The sequence below is a fragment of the Anolis carolinensis genome, chromosome 1, assembly GCF_035594765.1.
Source record: "Anolis carolinensis isolate JA03-04 chromosome 1, rAnoCar3.1.pri, whole genome shotgun sequence".
In the NCBI taxonomy this organism is placed as follows: domain Eukaryota; kingdom Metazoa; phylum Chordata; class Lepidosauria; order Squamata; family Dactyloidae; genus Anolis; species Anolis carolinensis.
The window spans coordinates 308,192,242-308,213,683 of NC_085841.1; the positions used below are offsets into that span (position 1 = coordinate 308,192,242).

The 21,442-nt window shown below is 39.4% G+C and overlaps 1 protein-coding gene across 2 annotated transcripts in view; it reads right to left on the reverse strand.

The window, feature by feature from the left end:
* Positions 1-1,828: 1,828 nt before the first annotated feature.
* LOC100554312 (cytochrome c oxidase assembly protein COX16 homolog, mitochondrial) overlaps positions 1,829-21,442 on the reverse strand; it is a 75,676-nt gene continuing 56,062 nt past the window's right edge. The window contains exons 3-4 of one of the 2 annotated variants that reach the window (XM_008118152.3): positions 15,289-15,351; positions 1,829-2,090 (exon numbers count right to left, since the gene is read on the reverse strand). In XM_008118152.3, coding sequence (XP_008116359.1) covers positions 1,998-2,090; positions 15,289-15,351 — 156 coding nt within the window. In that variant the 3' untranslated portion in view covers positions 1,829-1,997. The remainder of the gene's footprint in view (positions 2,091-15,288; positions 15,352-21,442) is intronic. The other variant, XM_008118153.2, reaches the window with a different exon arrangement.

Below are 21,442 nucleotides of genomic sequence, written 5' to 3' on the forward strand. Positions count from 1 at the left end.
CTCTTTGAACATCAAAGTTAACCTGAATCTAGAAAGTTTGTTCTCTCAGCAATTACTGTAACCAAACACTTACATGACTTTCTCAAATAAAAGTCAATTCCTGATATCTTGGGCTAAAGCTTCTATGATCCCTTAATCATTGGTCCTAACGCTGAAGATTCTTTGAGCTGAAAGACAAAGAGATGGAGGGCCAAAAGTTCCTCATTCCTGTTTTAGGTGATGCTTAGGTAGGTTGGATGCCAAAAATGGCAGAAGATAAAAGGTAAATCTGAACAGTATCAGAATAATAAAAATCTCTGAGGATTTTCTATCAAGTATAGCTTTGAAGAGATCTCTATAGTAACGATAACTAAATCCCCAGAGCTATAAACACAATGCTTTCCGGGAATAGACAGCAGTATTAAAAGAGGTGGAGAAGGGAACAGAAGCAAAAGTTCTAAAGAGATGCTTTCTATTAATTCTCTCAAGATTTCCTTCTCCTGCTAAGGTGGAGTTTGTACTCTCTAGGCTCACAGTAATTATGTGTTACGGTTTGCCAAGCTCAAGAAAAGGCAGCCAACAGGGTTTAAAACCTTTACATTTCAGTTTGTGTTTGTAACTAAAATGTTGTCCCCAGCAAATGCTTGATATATATGATAAATTAACCCAAATTGGCATATGAGTCTTTAATGCAATGGGGGAGAAAAGGTGTGTAGCAACTACTACCCTGTTTCCCCAAAAATAAGACATCCCCGAAAAATAACACCTAGTAGAAGTTTCGCTGAATTGCTAAATATAAGGCCTCCCCCGAAAGTAAGACCTAGCAAAGTTTTTGTTTGGAAGCATGCCCAGCACCTGCCAAACAGAACACCAGAGCATGCAGGATTGGTAAATGTACATACCAGTTGTACATAGAAATAATGGTAGTAACAAGAAATTCTTGATAGGATTCAGTTTGTCTGGTTATGCTGGTTTGTGATGACAACTACTGTACAGTATATAATAAATGTTCTTTTTTTGTTCAACAAAAAATGTGAATTCTTCTTCATGGTAAAATAAGACATCCCCTGAAAATAAGACCTAGCGCATCCTTGGGAGCAAAAATTAATATAAGACACTGTCTTATTTTCGGGGAAACACGGTATCTTGATAGTTCCAATATGCTGTCCAAGTCATTATATGTTTACTCAAATGTAAATGCTCTTAAATAACAAACAAGCTTTAGCTACAATCTGTGTTGGTCATATACAACTCAGATAAGAATGATCACATATGCATTAGATACTGCTCATGTATAATTTGTCATTGTATGCATATAACATATTAATTGTTGAAATAAACGAGGGTTTCATTACACTGTAGAATTATTACAGTTTGACACCACTTTAGCTGCCATGGCTCAATGCTGTGGAATCAAAGGATTTGGTGAGGCACCGACACTCTTTGGCAGAGAAGGATAAAGATCTTTTAACCATGGCAGTTACAATAATGTCAAGCTGAATTAATTCTACAATGTCGATGCACCCTTTTTCTCTCTTGGAAAGCACTGTGAATAGGTTGGGCTAAAACTAATCCTGAGTTTGGTCGATCCTTTGACCAAAGTTACTGTTTGCTGTCTATTTCCTTTCTTGCTTGACCTTCAAGACTCATTCTAGCTTTGTGTCTCACTTGGGAGTATATTGTAGGGCTGATATTTCAGTCCTACCCAAGAATTTGGACTGAATTTCCACAAAATCCACCTTTTGATGTCCAGATGACTCAACACATTGAATAAGCTTGTGTTCTTGTATGAAATAATCTGATCCTTACATGAATAAATGTGTGTAGTACATTGATTGTTACTAGGAAACATGTTTATGGATCTTTATTTACAAGTCACTCACTCAGACACTTCCTGGGATGAAAGAGTTAATTCCACAGTGCTGTACATTATCAGTTTGCCCAGCTATTGAGAAAAAACAGTTCAAGTCTATGCCAACTGAATCAAATCATGCTGGTCCAAAACTTTGCCACTTCTGCTACTGCTGTTGCTCTTGGACAGACTTGGAATCCTCCCATGGACGCGGTCCCCTGATATTTTGCCATTCATCCAACTTGGCATCTTTCAGTTTCTGCAGGGGGGAAAGATCCAGAAAGTCAGTAATATACAAGTTGAAAAACACTGCTTGACTTTTCCATACATCCTTGATTCCTATACATGAATTCCAGCTTCTCTTTTGGAAGTCATGATCAACAATGATTTGTAGTGGAAATAATGAAGACAATGTCCAAGGTCATAATTCAACAGAAAATCATAATTCAACATAGCCACAATTATTACTCAGGATACATGAAGGGAAACTTGTGTCAGAGGGAAAGGGCTAACAAGAACTTTTCATCCTCACTTGATTCAACACAACTGTTGCCAAACTCCTAATTATATTTTTCAATGCCCTTCATTTGGCTTCACTCTAAGTCTGCTTCTGGGAAAGATCAAATTTGGATGAAAGAAGAAGCAGGTCAAGAGGGGAATGTTTGAACACAAACTTGTGAAAGAAAATTCTTCATTTATGTGGATTCAGTGTCCAACTGAAAACTGGCCATGTGGCTCTCAAAAACCCCCCATAAAATTCCAAACTCAAGCCTGGAGGAAATATAAGGGGCTGCTGAGTAGTTTATTCACCATTTTCTTTACACTCATCAGTTTACTGAAGTTAGTGCTGAGGATGCAAGACTTTATGAAATGTAGGTCATCATAGCGCTATTATATAACATACTAGACTATGTGCAGCATACCCAAATTCTGCCTCTCTCTATCCAGAAGCAAGGAACACACAGCAGCTTATTCCTCACTAGTGACTTATAATGGTAAAATTTATTCTGAGTTTGGGGATGTGCAAGGGAGAAAGGGAAATTCTGAATATATCCTTGGAGGGGGGAAACTATTTTAAAAAGAAACAATTCCACAAATTCTCTGCTAAAATTAGAGTGGGAGGGAAAAGAGGGAAGAAAGGGGAAAGAATATAAGTAGTAGATTCTACTCTAGCAGGAGAATGGCATAAGATCCACAGTTCCCTGCTTTACAGAATTGGGGAACATCATTGCCCCTTAGCATAGTGCTTTATAAACTCGATGGAGTGGACTAGCAGTGGTTTCTCCCCAATGTACCAGGAATCTGCACCATGTGTCCAAGTAGTTAAGACATGACTTATAGTAGACCCAGGGACTCTCCCCCAACTGGGCCAATAGCAATAGCAACATCCTGACTTCACCACAGGCCCAACATCGTTTTGCTGACAGTAATATTGTCAAGCCATCTAGCAATTCTGGAATGGAGAGCATGCAATTTATCTGGGTTCCCCCCCCCCCCCCCCCGTGGTCATATCAAAAAACTAATTAGATGAGGTTGAGAATACTCTGCCAGTGTGGATGTACCTTTAACTGATATTTATTAAAGTTATAGCTATTAATAAGAACCCTACATTTAGACATGATTTTAAATTTTCTGTCTGTAATACCTGCTGTAGGCCTAACTTAATTTATTTTTGTCCACATCAGTTTAAAGAGTTTAGATCTAGTCAGCAAGGGGTGGAAAATGGGCGTCACTTACTGCTGTTTTATTATGGAAAGCAAGCAAGCAAACAAATGTATGAGATCATACCTTTGTGTATCTTTAGGAACTTATTCTAAATGTAAGAGTGATAAAAGAACAAAAAGAGAGCCTCAGCAAAAAAAATTAAACACAGAAAAACCTGAGCAACAAAAATTAGGACATATCCAACTCAGAGAACAGAAAGTCCTGGCCTGTGAGCAGGGAATTCAAGTTTATTTCTTATGAGATTGATTAGTTAATTATATTCTTTAAGATGGTAGTCCATTGTGATCTGCCATCAAAATAGACATATCTGGCACAAGTGGATCCTGCTGCTGCAGCGCCTGTAACACCCACCCTGGACCCAAAAACCCTTTCTCTAGAGGTCTGAGGACTTTCTAGCATAGAATGGGACTTTCAAGAGGGAGAAGAGAGATGAGAAATTCCACTGTGGACACCAGACAAAGACTTTTTACTTACCACATTTATATGATTTTTTAATTACATAATTTACAGAAACAAGAAGATCCAAAAAGGAATGTGGAAGTACCCTTAAGACTATCTGGTTTCATGGGTATAAATCCACTTCTGCAGGTACAGTTGTTGTGTTCCTTCAAGTAATTTCTGACTTATGGTGACCCTAAGGTGAGAAAAAGTTCATATATGTAGAAGAAGAGGTTTCCTGAATTTTTGGTAAGAAAGTTCTTCCCAATACCAGAGCACCTGACCTTGATTTTAAAATGTGAAATAAAACTAATCTTGCATTGTTGAAGGCTTTCACGGCCGGAATCACTGGGGTGTTGTGTGGTGATCTTCAGAGGATCTGCCAGCCACAGATGCAGGTGAAACATCAGTTGAAAATACTGACATACATGGCCATACAGGCCAGAAACCACACAACACCCCAAAACCGACTTTGTTACTTATGCTTTTATTGTGCTGCATGTTGTTGCTATAACCATTCCTGGAGTCACCAACCCTTTCCATGTTCCACAAAATTATCCTCCAAGATTTTGGGGTGCATAACATGGAGCTGTGTGCTTGCATAAACTTCTAAAGTCTCAGCTAAACGAAGCATGTGTTAGGTCCCAGCCGGCTAGGGCACCAAGGCCTGCAGCATTTCAGGACCTGCACTTTGACATAGATAATGAGGAGGAATTTGCTGACATTGCACCCTCCACAGAGGGGCCTTTACAGCTGCAGGTGCCTGAAAATGTTGACGTTGGAGAATCTTTAATTGGGGAGGATTCTTCTAGTCCTTCATCACAGACTGTCAGGACCCAGGCTACAGAACACCAATAACCATGCGCAGAGGCCAGATTCTATCTAATATCTTTATTTAAGGAATATATAAAGTCAATAAAAACAAGTGAAGAATAAAGTTCAGAAGTAGACCTTTCAGGAAAGGTCAAATATAGTCCAGGAAAATAATGTCCAATATGAGATATTAGAGTCCAAAGTTATAATCCATTATCCGAAACACACACTTTGCCAAGCAATAGCGTGGGGAGATGACAAGGTCTTTTAGTCCATTGAAGCTTGATAACAAGGCTGGAAACAAACTAGATTCTTGGCGAAACAAGACTTGGTACGAGGCAAACAAGAAGCAAGAACAAGGTCCGTGGCGAGGTCCGCGGTCAAACGTGAAGCAAGGCAGGCTTGGAACTTGGTCCGGGAAACAAGGAACTGGGATTACTAAGTCCACACACGATCTCACTCCTCAATCTGACGAGTTGACTCCGCAAGATTTCCTTCGCGGCAAAACACCTAAATAGGGTCTCGTTTCCCGCCAGAAGAACACTTTCCCTGGAGAACTAGAAGTGAAACCACTCTGTCCAGATGCATGACTCCTTAGAATTTCCCAAGGGAAGCAGACCTAATCAGCTAATTGTTTGGCTGCGATTCTGGCACTCCGGCGATTCGCCTCCCTAGCTCCTCTATCTCTATTATAATTGTCTCTTCGGGAAAACGGGGGAGAATTCTGCCCAAGGCTTGTTTGGCTGACTTCTTGAGGGCAAACATCCTCCAGGTGCAGGTGCTCCGATTCTGGCTGAACCGGTGGAAATCCCATGTTTTCCTCTTCGTCTGCCACAATAGTACTAGGAACAGGACTACAAGGCCCATGAGACATCACACAGACAGAGCCAGATGTGGAAGAAATGCCTGGGAACGGAGTGTTTAATCGTAGAGATTTTGTGACTAGACAAAGGAGGGCAAAACAGGAAATTCGCCACAGCCAGAGACTAGCAAACAGATGGGAAAATGGGTAGTGTTCCCTTGAGAAAGTTTTGGGAGTTTGTACTCCCCAAATTCTGAATAGACCAGAATCTGTTAAAAGTGTGTTGTTTGGTAGATTCCTTTGCTGTGTCAACGATGCTTTCTGGAGAAAGGTTTCTCCGTTCCTAGTTCCTGTTCAAGCCAAGTTTCCAGTTTCTAGTCGGGCTGCGCCAGGCCTCGACTCTCAAGTAGACCCTGACATTACTTCGGATGTTATTCCTCGTTCCCGATTCAAGTTCACCTCTGTTTTAACACCTTGTTTACCTTGATTGCTACAAAGCATTTCCAGTGGATAGAACTCTGTTTTTTACCAGCCTTGTTTCCCTGATTGTCTGGAATGCCTGTTTTCAGGTGGCTACCATAAAGACAATCTGCTAGTCTGCAAATTTTCCAAATCAGACACAGCTTTAGCTTCTCATGGATCCTATTCTGCAGCAGTTTCCTGGAAGGATATCCTAGGACACTGAAGATGATACCAGGATTCACAAATGTGTGCCATGGAAAGAGGACTTGAGTTAAGCGCACTTTGTCGGCAGTTTCACCATATCTACAGCAGAAAATAACTCAATTCACCCTGAAAATGGAGTGAACTAGGGCTTGGAAAAAATGTATTTTTAGACTGAAGTTTCCAGAATTCGTCAGCCAGGACAGGCATTATGGTCCAAAAAAAGAACTGTTTCTTGCTATGGTCAATGCCCAGACTTAAACTCTAAACTGCCCACTAAAGCCATGAGTGTCAGAGGAAATAATTCATGGAGCTTAGTCCTGATTTGCACAATGACTCCTATATATTTATGTAAAAGTACTTTGTGCATCGTGGAACTGAGGAATTTATTTTAATGTTACCTTGATACTGTAAATAAGCTTCCTACCAGAAAGCTGTATAAAAATAAAGGGAAGAGAAAAAGAGAGAAAAGAATTTGCTACACACTTAATTTCTACTGGGAATTTGTTTCTCTCATAGTTCTTTTCAATAAATTTACATAAGACAATCAGGCTGGCTCAGAAATAAAATGCTGGTATGGAAGAATTAGCAATTATCTAATTCTTTTTGCTAGAAATCATGTAGGTAAAATGTCTGTGCTATATCTTAAGAAGATGAAATACTCTCAAACTAGGAAACTTTAGCAGTACTAACAAATGAAGAAGATAGGAAGTAGCCGAGTTCAAAACACAAACTAGAAAACTTATGTAAGAGGGTGAAACACAGGGGAAGCTTAGAATGGACTTATTTAAGAGATGACCTGCTGATTTAACATTCATTGGGGAAACCTTTAAAACCTTTAAAAGCAAACAGAAAACACAGAATGAACTAAAAATCTAAACTAAAAAGCATATAGATGTACATAACTGGGATTTTAAAAGCAATAAATAAAACCAAGGATAAACAAATAATCCAAAAGAAATATGGATGAGAACCAACACATCGGTTGCCCATTCTATCTTCAAAATGCCTTTTATAACAAATATTTCTACTCAGCTTAATTATGATTCCATCCAACTATCTTAAAGATTATATCTCTCTATAAGAGCCAGCCTGAATTTAAACATCTCCAAATAAGGGTTTTCTCTTGGTCCCACCACCAACCCAAACCCTTCTGCTGAGGACGAGGGATCTTTTTCAATTTCTGCTTCCAGGATGAGGATTTTTCTTCCACTGGAGTTCCTGGGGCCTTCCTCTTCTGCAAAAAGCAAAGCCCTTTGTATTTGGGCAGGCCTTTAGTCTTAAATTCATGTAATTGAAGGATATTCTGAATGCAGTGTACTGTGCTTTTATCTTTCTATTATGTTCTAAATTGTTTTAACTGTGTGCTATTTGAATAGAATAGCTTGTTAATTTGTTTTTGCAACTTTGGAACAATAAAATGTTTAGTTGCACTTTGTTTTAATTTTGTTGTATGCCACCTTAGGTTGCTTGTTGGGAGAAAGGCAAGGGGAACAGCAAGTAACCATTATTATAGTAATCATCATAGCTTATAGACCACGCCTGTGGGTGCCTCAACCATAGAAGACCATCAAAGGAGTGAAGGTACCATCGCCAGGGGCTTTGAGGAAAGAGGCAGCCTTTGTTTTCTTTGTTGCCTCTGGCTCAGCTCCTGGAACTCACTCCTCGCAAAACTGAGGCCCTGGCCCTGTAGCTCTGTGAAGCCAGGCCCAGCAAGAACATCTGCCTGCCTCCAGAGGCCGGGGCAAAAAAGGACCATGCCTGTGGGGGTCTCAGCCATCGAGGGCCTCCACCATCTTGCTCCCTGGGGGAGCAGGGAGGGTATATAAAGATAGGTTGAAACTCTATGGAGAGGGAGAGGGAGGATGGTGGTAGGGGTAGAGAAGGGACCTATGTTAATTGCTGTAATAGGTTTCATACATATGTCTATGTTTGATGTTTTTATAGTTTTAATTGTTTTAATCTACAGTTGTATTTTTTTATTTAAATATGTGATATATTTTTATATATATGTAAGGCATTGAATTTTGCCATTTATTATGTTGTAAACCGCTTTGAGTCCCCCCAGGGGTGAGAAAAGTATAGAAATGCAGTTAATAATAATAATAATAATAATAATAATAGTAATAATAATAATAATAATAATAATAATAATAATAATAATAATAATAATAGACAGGAGAGGAGGAGGCATAGAATATCATGTATGGTTCTCCATGCATGAAATAGCCGATCATCCTGGCTACTGGCTACAATTTTTTAAAGTTTTAATCTTTATCTTTTAATCTTTGTTTAGATTCTTGTTGGTTTTCCAATGTTTGTTGTGATACCGTATATCTGTTATGTTATCGTTTAATTTAATAATGTGTTATTATTTTTGATGTAGATGTGGATTTGTTTTTGGGATCTGGGTAGGTTGGTATTTTGTCTTTGTTCAGTCTCTTTATGGCATTGAATGTTTGCCATCATTTGTTGTAAACCACCCTGAGTCCCCTTGGGGAGATAGGGCAGGATATAAATAAAGTTGCTGTTGTTATTGTTATTGGCTATCACTCGGGTTGAGTATGATTATCTTCCAGGGGCAGAGTCTTGGCAGAGGGTCAATAAATTACTATGAAGACCTATGAAGATCCTCATGGTCTTTCACAATGAGGACATAGATTTCTAGGTAGAAGGCGGGCACGACAAGGATTTGCTTGTCAAATATATAAAATAAAATTAACGAATAGATTCCTTTATAAACCAGTTTTTTAGATTACTGGTTGTCTATTCAGACGTTTTACAACTTCTAAGCAACAGATTTTTGATCAATTTTATTTTTTATCTTGACTTTGTTTTAAAAATAAAAATGAAGAGCTGCTATTTTTTTTTTTTTGGTGGCTGGTAGAGGGCTGCTTTTTCACCTTACTGGGCCAATGCCTGAGAATATTTACTATCTTGGAACTATGTCCGCTTAAAGCTTCACTCTACCCTACATCCTTCCTTGAGTAGACAGATCAGAGCTCCTCTTTCTTTTCAAAATACTGCAGAAGACAGAAATTCAGCTGCTGCAAGTACTCCAAATATTTTTCTCCTAGATTGTCCACGGTTTTGTCCTCTAACAGGTAAACTTGGAATGTTAGGTCAAGTAGCCAAGTAGACAGGCAGATGAAATAAGACAGATTTTTAAAAGCCTCCCCCATAACACTAGTACGAAAGAGGAGGAATTCAACCTTCTCTTTCATCTTTTTAAGATGGTTAAAAAAGCAGAAGAAAATAGAAACATCCAACAAACAAGATGCAAAATGACAGATCAGAGTGTTTTTTTAAAGGGTTGATTCTACCACTTGGCTAATAAGTGGATGTTTCCTGCAACATATATGCATCACTTGGACGGTTCCTGAATTTTTTCAGTCTTGTCTGTATACCCATCATCTGATCAATCCAGAAATATAAAGATGTTATCCAAAAGCACATGGCAGACCTCAACAAATGAAAAATGTTCAATAGCAAACAATGTCTAGGGCATGTTTCATTTTACCATCAGTGTTTCTAGAACTATGATATGATTAACATCACTAACCCCAAACTCAGAAAACTACTTAGTCTCTGCAGAGACTAAATCAGGGTCAGACAAAGAAAGAACAATAGAGCTCTTCAAATAAAGAGAGTGAGTAAAACTAGGGCAGTGTAGGTCACAAGTACTTCAGAAAATTTTGGGCTCAACTTGTATGATTCTTCATTGCTAGATATGTGGCTACGGCTGTTGGGAGCTATAGGCCAAAACATCTTCTACTCAGGTAGGCTGCATAGCAAAATACTAGAGAGCCTTTGTCATGGAGACTCAGTTTGCCAATAAGTACACAAACTGGCAATAGTAGCTTGTAAGAAAACCCTATAAAATTCATGGTGTCACAATAGGTCAACAGGGAACTTGCAAAGCACATCACATATGCACATGCCTTCCAAATTCCGTGTCACCTTAAGCTGACCCCATTAATTTAATAGGGTTTTTTTGCAGGCAAGAAATACTCAATAAATGGTTTTGCCAGTTCGTTCCTCCAAAATATTGGCTACAGCACCTAGTATTTGCTGGCAGGCTCCATCCAAGTACTAACCAGGGCTGAACCTGCTTAGCTTCCAAGACTGGATTGGGTGCCTTCACTAGCTGCTACATATGTCTTGGTCTTATCTTATTGAGTGGCTGGGCGGCCCTCCAATCTTCCCAAGTTGGTGTGGTTGGGTAAGTACAAAGAAGAGAGCCTTCTCAGGGGATGCCAATTTGTGGAATTCTCTCCCAAAGAAGGCTTGGTTGACCCCCTGTCCACTTTTTTTCTGCCAGCAAGTAAAGCCTTTTTTCCCTTTAGATGGCTTTCACTTTTAAGTTAACTGGCACATTAACTGATGTTTGGTATATATTATGTTTGTATTATTGTTTCATGATCATAGAATCATAGAATAGTAGAGTTGGAAGAGACCTCATGGGCCATCCAGTCCAACCCCCTGCCAAGAAGCAGGAAATCGCATTCAAAGCACCCCCCGACAGATGGCCATCCAGCCTCTGTTTAAAAGCCTCCAAAGAAGGAGCCTCCACCACAGTCCGGGGGAGAGAGTTCCACTGCCGAACAGCCCTCACTGTGAGGAAGTTCTTCCTAATGTTCAGGTGGAATCTCCTTTCCTGTAGTTTGAAGCCATTGTTCCGTGTCCTAGTCTGCAGGGCAGCAGAAAACAAGCTTGCTCCCTCCTCCCTATGACTTCCCCTCACATATTTGTACATGGCTATCATGTCTCCTCTCAGCCTTCTCTTCTGCAGGCTAAACATGCCCAGTTCTTTAAGCCTCTCCTCATAGGGCTTGTTCTCCAGACCTTTGATCATTTTAGTTGCCCTCCTCTGGACGCTTTCCAGCTTGTCAACATCTCCCTTCAACTGTGGTGCCCAGAATTGGACACAGTATTCCAGGTGTGGTCTGATCAAGGCAGAATAGAGGGGGAGCAGGACTTCCCTGGATCTAGACGCTATTCCCCTATTGATGCAGGCCAGAATCCCGTTGGCTTTCTTAGCAGCCGCATCACATTGCTGGCTCATGTTTAACTTGTTGTCCACAAGGACTCCAAGATCTTTTTCACATGTACTGCTGTCTAGCCAGGTGTCCCCCATTCTGTATCTTTGATTTCCATTTTTTCTGCCGAAGTGAAGTATCTTGCATTTGTCCCTGTTGAACTTCATTTTGTTAGTTTCGGCCCATCTCTCTAGTCTGTCAAGATCGTTTTGAACTTGACAGACTAGAGAGATGGGCCGAAACTAACAAAATGAAGTTCAACAGGGACAAATGCAAGATACTTCACTTCGGCAGAAAAAATGGAAATCAAAGATACAGAATGATGTTTTAATGTTTCCAATTGATATAAGTTACTGTTTCTAACTTATATATCAAACAGGTTCTAGTGTATTTAGCTTTATTTAGCTGATGTGAGCTACCCTGGGTCCTGCCAAAAGACAGGTAAAATACAAATAAAACAAACTCATCCTCTCTCTGCCCTTCTCAACCTTCCAGTACCTTAAAGCATCTTCTAGCATATGGGCTGGAAAGGAAAACAAAGTTAAATTCTTGGGACATCACCCCAAACTGAGGGATACATACACATCTGGTTGGGATGGTAGGCTTTGTGGCTTCTACAGTACTCCTATTTGTGGGTTGTGAAGTCTAGCTATGATGGTGCGTGGAATCTGTCTTTCTGTGCTGTGAATATCTCTTGCACCGATCACTCATCAAACATGTCTACTTTGCACCCATGGCCTTGCCTCCCAGTGGTCATTTTCTATTATATTTCAGCATGGTAATCCTTATAAGACCCTGGACCTATTTTGCCTAAATGTTCTGAATAATCAAACGATTGTTAAATAGAAGGGGGAGAACTTGTTTCTGCTTTTCTAGATCCCAGCCTATTTTGCAGTTTATAAAGTAACAGGCATCACTTTGAGTTAGAAGTTGTGTTGTATCAGTGGAATCCTACACCAGATTGTCCCATTAAGTAAGTCCATTGCTACCCATGCCTACACAGGAAGCAGCACAAGGAAATCCTTAGCTCTCAGCTGGAGGGAAGCATTAATAGAGCATTAGAGCTTTCTTTCCTCCCCGTTATGTTACCACTGTATAAAGGTCTTAGGCTGAGTGGAGATAACTATATGGCTTTGAATAGTTTATATTATTTTAAATTGCTTAAATGGCTTAAAGGTTTATAGTTGCTCAATTGTTTTAAAATGCTCCTTATATTTAAAGATTGTTTTCAGATGCTTTTTGTCTGTATACAACCTAGAAATCCGGTGATATAGGTAACATCTAAACTTTTGCATAAATAAATTGTTATTTATAGCAGATTTTCTGATAGAGGCAAATTTGTCTGCAACACTTGTCTTCTTTTGTTTGAAATTTTTATCCTCAATTCACCTGCGGTCTCAAAAAAAGCAGACCTTAATGTCCTCACATGAAAACCCATGCTTTGCATTTTTACTACATGCTTTGCAAGAAGCATCCCAGAAGTGGAACTATATTCCCATTAGTTCTGGTGGCACTTGCAGAAAGAGTGATGATTTATTAGGCAAATGAGACAGCAAGGCCTAGCTGGCTGCATAAGAGGGAACATACACGCTTGTGAGCAGAATCCTTAAGCAGGGCTACTTGGGAAGGAGATGACATCCAGAATATAAGAGAGATATAAGATATAGACCGAAAGGTTCACTCATTTCGTATATCAGTATATTATAACCCCCATATTGGGGGGGTGGAATTCCAAAACTGCAGATAATTTTTTGATTATACGTAGGGCAGAAGCATATGAAAGAATAACACTGGAAAATCAAAAAAGGTCCAAAACACTTGGGGGGGGGGGATATTTTTCAGGCCGTGAACTGTGGATATTGAATCCTTGGATAAGGGGATTATACTCTATGTACTAACTGGAGCTCCCAGTTGAGACCATGAAAGAAGACTAATATTCAAAGTAGTATTGTACACATAAATAGAATTTCACATAGCTTATACAACTTACTATTAAGTGGCACAAGCGCTTTCTTTAAAAAAATTCTAAAACTGTTTTTTAAGTCCATGTTCCAAATCTCTCTCTAAAACATGAGAGTCAACATCTCAATTAGTTAAGAGAAGAACTGAATCTTATCACCATACTTGGTGTCCTGATGATCTGTATAACCAAAATGTAGGTTTTGCAAAAACTGTTAGAAAACCATTGTCTTAAGGTTGCATCTGTGTTATGAATGTAGCCTTAACTTTCCACCCCAAGGAGCTGAGATTTTATAAAATATTTATTATTAGGCATTTTAACAAGGCAACACAACTGGAAATAAAAACTTGCTGAGAACTACTGCTTCTAGTCTAAATCTATAACAGCACAGACAGCAGACATGAAAGAAAGTAAAGTTCAGCATGTGCAAATACTGTAAACTGTGGGGGTAAACAACCTGCAGATATCTAGTTCATTCTTTCAGTACAGAACACGATGTAGAATTAGCTGCTGTTGCTGAGAATACAAAGTGAATGAAAAACAAATACATTTATTCCTTCAGGTTTTCTCTGCACAGATCCACATACCGTAATTAAAGATGAGCAACACTTAGAGGGGCTACACTTCGATTATATATTCAATTCATCTATTTTTTTAAACTATTTAATTAAAACTATAAAATTACAAATACAGTAAGCCCGTTAAATCTGCTGTGGCTTGGTCCCAGGACCCTCCATGGATACCAAAATCTGTTGATGATTAATCCCATTTTATACAATGGCATAGTAAAATGTTGTCCCTTATAGAAAATAGCAAAATCAAGGGCTTTGGGGACTTTCTTTGGGGGGGGGGGTATTTTTAAACCGTGATTTGTTGAATCTATGGATACTCTGTGAAGCGATTGTATATATACTACAATACGGAAGTAATGGTTCTTGAAATAATTTATAAAATGGCTACAATCGTTGTTGGAAAAAGTGTGTTTTAACTCTAGAACAATACTCTGCAACAGCATAGGATATGACAACTGTAAAAATATACCTACTTAATTCTGAGTTCTTCTCCCTTAAATTTTAATATTTAATTGTAATTCATTAGTTATCCTGTGTCAAAGTATACATTTTACTACCATGAGATGCATTGGTGGCTACCAGTTTGGATGACATTACAAAGAAATTAGATATAGTCATGAAGGAGAAAGCTATTCAAAGTTACTAACCACAATGGAGAATACAAGCAGGAGGATCCTATTGTCTCCATGACTTATTTTTAGGCTTCCAATAGCATCTGGCTGGTCATTACAAATAATCAAAATCCTGAACTATATATCTTTTGGTTGGACTCTGATCCAGTGCAGCTCTTTACATATTCCTACTACCCAAATACAAAAAGAACTATGGAGACATCTCCAACTGATAGAGATGAACCTCATTTCGAGTCCTTGAAGATAGTAATGACAGGGAATGCCTCCTATCAACTCATTAAATGAATTTAAAAGAGATTAACCCCAAAGAGGGACAATGTGTGGGTGGTTGACTGGTTGCCTATATGTGTGGATATGAATTAAGGCCGACTGCCAAATGAATCTAGAAAACCAAGAATTAAAAGAGGTCGATAAATTAATAGGCAGTGTCACTGAGATAATCATATGGTTTAGCAATTATCTACATGAATCCCATCATAAGCGCAGCAATATAAATGGAAGCATATGCACATTCCAGTCAGACCTGCATTTATTTTGCAGACTAACCACAGAAACAGTAAAATTAAATTTGGAGTGTTGTATTTGGCAGATAGACTTCAAAGATGGGGTGTGCTCTGAAAGGCTTTGAATTTTCAATGACTGCTTTTAAAAAACAAAACAAAATCAAAACCTAAGTCTGCTTAGTTTCATTGGACAGTCTTCAATCAAAACTAGGACTGTTTAATTTTAGTTGTTGGTAGAAAATGCCACATCATCAGCAGGGCAGGATAGAAAAGAGAGAATGTCAGTGCCATAGCATGCAGCAAACTATACCTCATATTCTGATTCCAGTGTCACTTTATTCTTCTTGAGTCTTTCTTCCAAAGCTGGATCAATCTATCAGTTTAAAATATACATATATATCAATTATATTTAATTTTAAAAATTAGCCCATGTTGCTAAATTCTCAAATCAAGAATCTACTCAAATTGTACATATTGTATTTAGTCCTGGTAAGAAATGATCAATATGAAATTCAATTTTTTTTCACCTTGGTTGTCTCTACTGGTTTAAGATATCATCATAGAAACATTACCTGTGTTATCATGAATGGTTCATTTAACAAATTAGTCAGCTGGAAAGGAGTCATGAGTGGTAAAAGTTTAAGAAGCTCTGTCTTAGACTGCCAATTTTAAGCCTTTCTTTCAATGAGCCCCCTTCAAATATATTTTGGGCTACATACCACCAAGTTTTAATTCAAGCTCTAGAACCCCAAAATGCATCTAATATTTACATGTGTTCATTAAGAGTCTTAAAATTTGGGAGAAGTAAATGAATACACACTATTATATTTAGTCCATACATATTTAAGATGGTGATGATGGTGATGATGGTTGTGATGATACTAATAATAATGATGGACAATACAAGAAACCATGGCTTAATGCAATGTAATTGCTTTGATCTTGTTGAAGCAACTAAGTTCTCCTCCCTCCCTCCAGCTATAGCAGGATTGTCACCGATTGCCTAGGTGGTAGTGTGATGCAGCAGCAAAGGGAGTAGCACAAACTGACAGTGGGACTCAGTGAGCTTCCAGGAAGTGATGCGGGATGGACTCAAAGAGCTTCAGCTTGACCTTCAACCCTGACACAGAAATCCTGGTCAAAGGCCTGCTGTGCCTTTGGAGACCTAAGTGTCGTTTAGCTGACACTGTTCAGTTGGGGTAGCAATGGAAGAGGAAAATGAGACAGGTACCGTTGCTGCTTTACTACCATTGCCATCCAAAAGAAACACCACAACTACCCTGGAGGTGGAAGAACCCCCTTTCTAGGATGGTGCCTTGTCAAGCTTTGTGTCAGAGAAAGATGTCAGAGAAGAGTGACTGCCAGCTGAGAACCCTCTCCACTAACTGCAGTATTTCTTTCCTGATTGTTGGATAGCCCCCTCCCTTCAAAACATTTCTTCAAACCTTCACAGATACCCTGTGAGGACACTGCAGCCCCCAAGGGTCCATAGAGCACAGAGTAAGAACTGCTGTCTTAACATTCCTATTAGTATTCCTTTCTTGGCCTCGAGAGTTGCCTGAGGTTAAGACAAATCACAGCAAGAGTCTTATTTGGAGAAATCTGACAGATACCCATGAACAGTATCAAAGTGAATATTTATATGAATATGAATGCAAGTATAAAAGGTGGGGACAAAAGAAGGGAAGGAGGGAGAAAGGAAAGAAGCTGAAAGTGAGAGATGTGGTGGGGGCAGAGTTGTAACGCATCTTGAATACAATGGAGAAGAGCTTCATCTGCCCACTAGCTTGGAGAACAGAAGAGGTAACAGAATTTATGTCAAGGAATACTTTGCAAATAAACCCAGGCTTCAATTGTATACTGAAGGCCATTACATGGGAGTAAGAACTGGATGAGACTTCGTTCCAGTTTGCATAGGCCAACATGGCTAATAAACTCCATGTGCCCATCTTTTCTGCCTGCTTGGCTGTTCTTGCACTGAATTCCATCCTGTGTTGTAGAAATATTTCACTGCCACACTATATTTATAAATAAATCTGTGGACCAAACGATTGAGGTTCACAGCAGAAACAACTCTGTTGTGCTTAAGACCTAATAATTTTCTGTTCTAAATGCGGGTTTAGTCTTGATAGACTGGCTTTCTTCAACTCTTTTGCATTTCTACAAGATATTACAAGAACTAAAAAAAACTTGATTTAGGAGATTAACCGTGTCCTAAAATGATAATCAGTTCTCTAAACCCAAAAGTATTTGGTGTACATTGGATTGCTGTCAGATAAGCTGGCCAACATTCTATCTAGAGGTCAAGAATAGATCACTGATCAAATATTTATATACCAGAATTTTATGGGTTGCAAAATTAATTTACTCTGCCGAACATTTCCAGAACATTAGGACAGTTGTTTACACCACAGAACGGTGTATTTACAAATGGTCCTGTTTAAACTAAGCTATCCTATTTTATACCAAATATAACATGAATATAAAATGAGCCCAGAAAACTCACAGCAACCCAATTCTTCTTTATCTTTGGATGGGAAAAGTTATTAGATTTCCTTGCTCCAATAAATACATGAAAGCAAGAATACATCCACAAACATGGATGCTATTGCTGAATGAATTTCAACTCAAAGTTTGACCTGAGGAGTTATGACTGATAGGTGTGGTTGATGAGATATTGATATCCATGAATCCATGTATTTTGTGCAAAATAGAGGCTCTGCCTCAAAACTATGTTTTCTGTATGAAATGACCATGCATCTTTATGTGTCCCAATTCCCAGTGATGTCCAGAAAAATGAGTGGTGCTTGAAAAAGTTTGAAAACCTATTGCATTCTTGTGGACAAAGGAAACAAAAATAGAAATTATTCATTCTTGTATGTGGGAACAAAATAAGCAAAGGTTTAGATGTCTAGTCAGGAAAACATAAAGTGATCCCAGGAAGCTTTTTGACACCTTCACTCAGCCAAAGATCAATTGCCAACCCACCTACACTTTGTCTTAGCAAGTCAGGGGATATCTTCAATTGGCCTATATCTTCTATTCCTCATTCAGTGTAGGAAACAACGTAAAAAAACAACTTTCACAAAGTTGTCTAAGAAATGTAAGTCATCTAGAGAGTCGTGGCCCCCCGGCTTTGGAACTCGCTTCCTAGAGAGATCAGGCAGGCCCCTACCCTCCTCTCCTTCCGAAGGAGCTTAAAAACTTGGCTCTTCCAAAAGGCCTTTGACACTTAATTTGTTGTTGGACTGATCTATCTGCCCATTTTATAATAGCCCCATTCTTGAGGTGTTGCCAATGTTATTTTGCACTTTATTGTCCATTTTAACCGTGAAATACCTTCCCCATTCCGGCACATTCTGTACTGGGTTTTATGAATTAGTCTCCTGTTTTAATATTGTATGCTTCATGTCGATTTTATCGATTGTTTTACTGATAATTGAGGTTTTATTGGTATAATTGTTTTATTGTTGTATCATTGATATTTGATTGTTTTATCGGGCTAGGCCCCATGTAAGCCGCCCCAGGTCCCTTTAGGGAGATGGGGTGGGGTATAAAAATAAAGTTGTTGTTGTTATTATTATTGACACAACGACGTTGTATGACACAGCAAACAAGATAGATATACTGGGTTTCGTTTCACAAAATCACAAGTCGAACACTTCCCAAGTGTCTAGGACTGTGTGATGTATTTTCGGATGATGCGTGCAGATCCCAGCAGGGTGGCTTTTTGCAGTTGGCAGATCGTAATTTTGTCAATGCCTATTGTTTCCAAATGCCGGCTGAGATCTTTCGGCACGGCACCCAGTGTGCCTATCACCACCGGGACCACCTGCACTGGTTTCTGCCAGAGTCTTTGCAGTTCAATCTTGAGGTCCTGATAGCGGCTGAGTTTTTCCTGTTGTTTTTCGTCAATGCGACTGTCACCTGGGATGGCAACATCAATGATCCAAACCTTGTTCTTTTCCACAACTGTGATGTCTGGTGTGTTGTGTTCCAGAACTTTGTCAGTCTGGATTCGGAAGTCCCACAGTATCTTTGCGTGCTCATTTTCCAATACTTTTGCAGGTTTGTGATCCCACCAGTTCTTTGCTGCTGGCAGGTGGTACTTGAGGCATAAGTTCCAATGAATCATTTGGGCCACATAGTTGTGCCTCTGTTTGTAGTCTGTCTGTGCAATTTTCTTACAGCAGCTGAGGATATGATCAATGGTTTCATCGGTTTCCTTGCACAGTCTGCATTTTGGGTCATCAGCTGATTTTTTGATCTTGGCCTTAATTGCATTTGTCCTGATGGCTTGCTCTTGGGCTGCAAGGATCAGGCCTTTTGTCTCCTTCTTCAGGGTCCCATTTGTGAGCCAGAGCCAGGTCTTCTCCTTATCAGCTTTTCCTTCAATTTTGTCAAGGAACTTTCCATGCAATGTTTTGTTGTGCCAGTTGTCAGCTCTAGTTTGTAGTGTGGTTTTCTTGTACTGGTTTTTTGTCTGCTGTGCTTTGAGGAGTTTCTGATTTTTGACTTCAATCAAAGCAGGTTCTTCACTTTGCTTTACATATTCTGCCAGGGCATGTTCTTCTTCTTTGACTGCTTGTTTGACTTGTAAGAGTCCTCTGCCCCCTGATCTTCTAGGCAGATAGAGCCGGTCAACATCGCTGCGGGGGTGCAGGGAATGATGGATGGTCATGAGTTTTCTTGTTTTTCTGTCCAAATTGTCCAGTTCCATCTGTGTCCAGTTTATGATGCCAGCAGTATATCTTATGACAGGTATGGCCCAGGTGTTTATGGCCTTGATGGTGTTGCCTCCATTGAGCTTGCTTTTGAGAATTTTTCTGACCCTTTGTGTGTATTCTTTGCTGACCACAGTTTTCACATGTTCATGCTTGATGTTGTCCAGCTGTAATATGCCCAGATATTTATAGGCCTCTGGCTGGTGACACTTTATTGTTTGGCCATTAGGCATATTTATGCCCTCACTTTCAATGATTTTTCCCTTCTTCAATGCCACTGTCGAACATTTGTCCAAACCAAACTCCATGTTGATATCAGTGCTAAAAATTCGGACAGTGTTGGTCAGAGACTGAATTTCAGTTTCTGTTTTCCCATATAGCTTCAGGTCATCCATATACATCAAATGTGAAATTTTGTGAGAATTCTTAGATGTTTGGTAGCCGGGATTTGTTTTTTGTAAGATTGTTGACAGAGGGATCATGGCAATAATGAAAAGCAGAGGGGACAATGAATCTCCCTGGAAAATTCCTCTTCTGATGTTGACAAGTCCATAGCTTTCATTTCCAACAAACAGTTCAGTTTTCCAGTGCTCCATCATGTTTTCAATGAAGGTGCCAACGTTTTTACAAATCCCGATGGCGTCCAGGCACTTGATGATCCAGCTGTGTGGGAGTGAGTCAAAGGCCTTTTTATAGTCAATCCACGTCATGTGAAGATTAGCTTTTCGGCTCTTACAGTTCTCCAGAATCATTTTGTCAATCAATAACTGGTCTTTTGTGCCCCTGCTTTTCCGTTTGTTGCCTTTCTGTTCATCTGGCAAGATGTTTTTTTCTTCAAGATAGTCTTGAATTCTGTCAGCTATGATGCCAGTCAGTAGTTTAAACATAGTGGGCAGACACGTTATTGGCCTGTAGTTTCCTGGTGCTGCTCCTTTTGTTGGATCCTTTTGTATCAGGTATGTTCTTCCAGTTGTTAGCCATTCACTGATACTTCCTTTCTGCAGCATCTCATTGAATTGTTGGGCCATTTTTCCATGTAAACTAATCAGATGTTTGAGCCAAAATCCATGAAGTTGATCACTACCAGGCGATGTCCAGTTCTTGACTTTTTGCACTCGTTTGCTGATCATTTCAGTTGTTATTTCCATCAGTTCCATTTTGTTCTGTGAGAATTTTCCTTCAAACTCCTTTATCCACCCAGCGTTTTTGTTGTAGTTTTTATTGTTTTCCCAAAGTTCTTTCCAGAACTTCGTTGTTGCAGTTTTCTCTGGTTTTATGGTTACTGTGTCTGTTGTTTGGTTCAGACTCTGGTAGAACCGTCTTTGGTCTGATTGAAACAGTTGATTTTGTCTGTACTGGATGATTCTGGCTTCATACCTTTCAATTTTTCTGGATGTTGCTGTAATTTGTTCTTTCACGATCTCCAAAGCTTCTTCAATTTTTCTGGTGTTCAGCCAGTACTTTCGGATCAGGTATTGCTTGATTTTGTCATTCTTCAGTTTCTTCTCTTTCATATTTTTCAGGTTACTTGCATCTGATCTAAGCTTTTTGATTTTCAACTCCAGCCTGACCTTCCACTTTGGTTTTCCGCAGGTGCCACCTTGACGTGGTGGGGGGGCTTACCTGCTCCAATGATGACTGAGGGCTGTGCTGGCAGTAGTGTAACTACCGGCAGGTCCAACCAAGCCAGAGAGGCCTCAGCTGAGGAGCAGAACTAAGAGCACCTAACCCATTAGCATT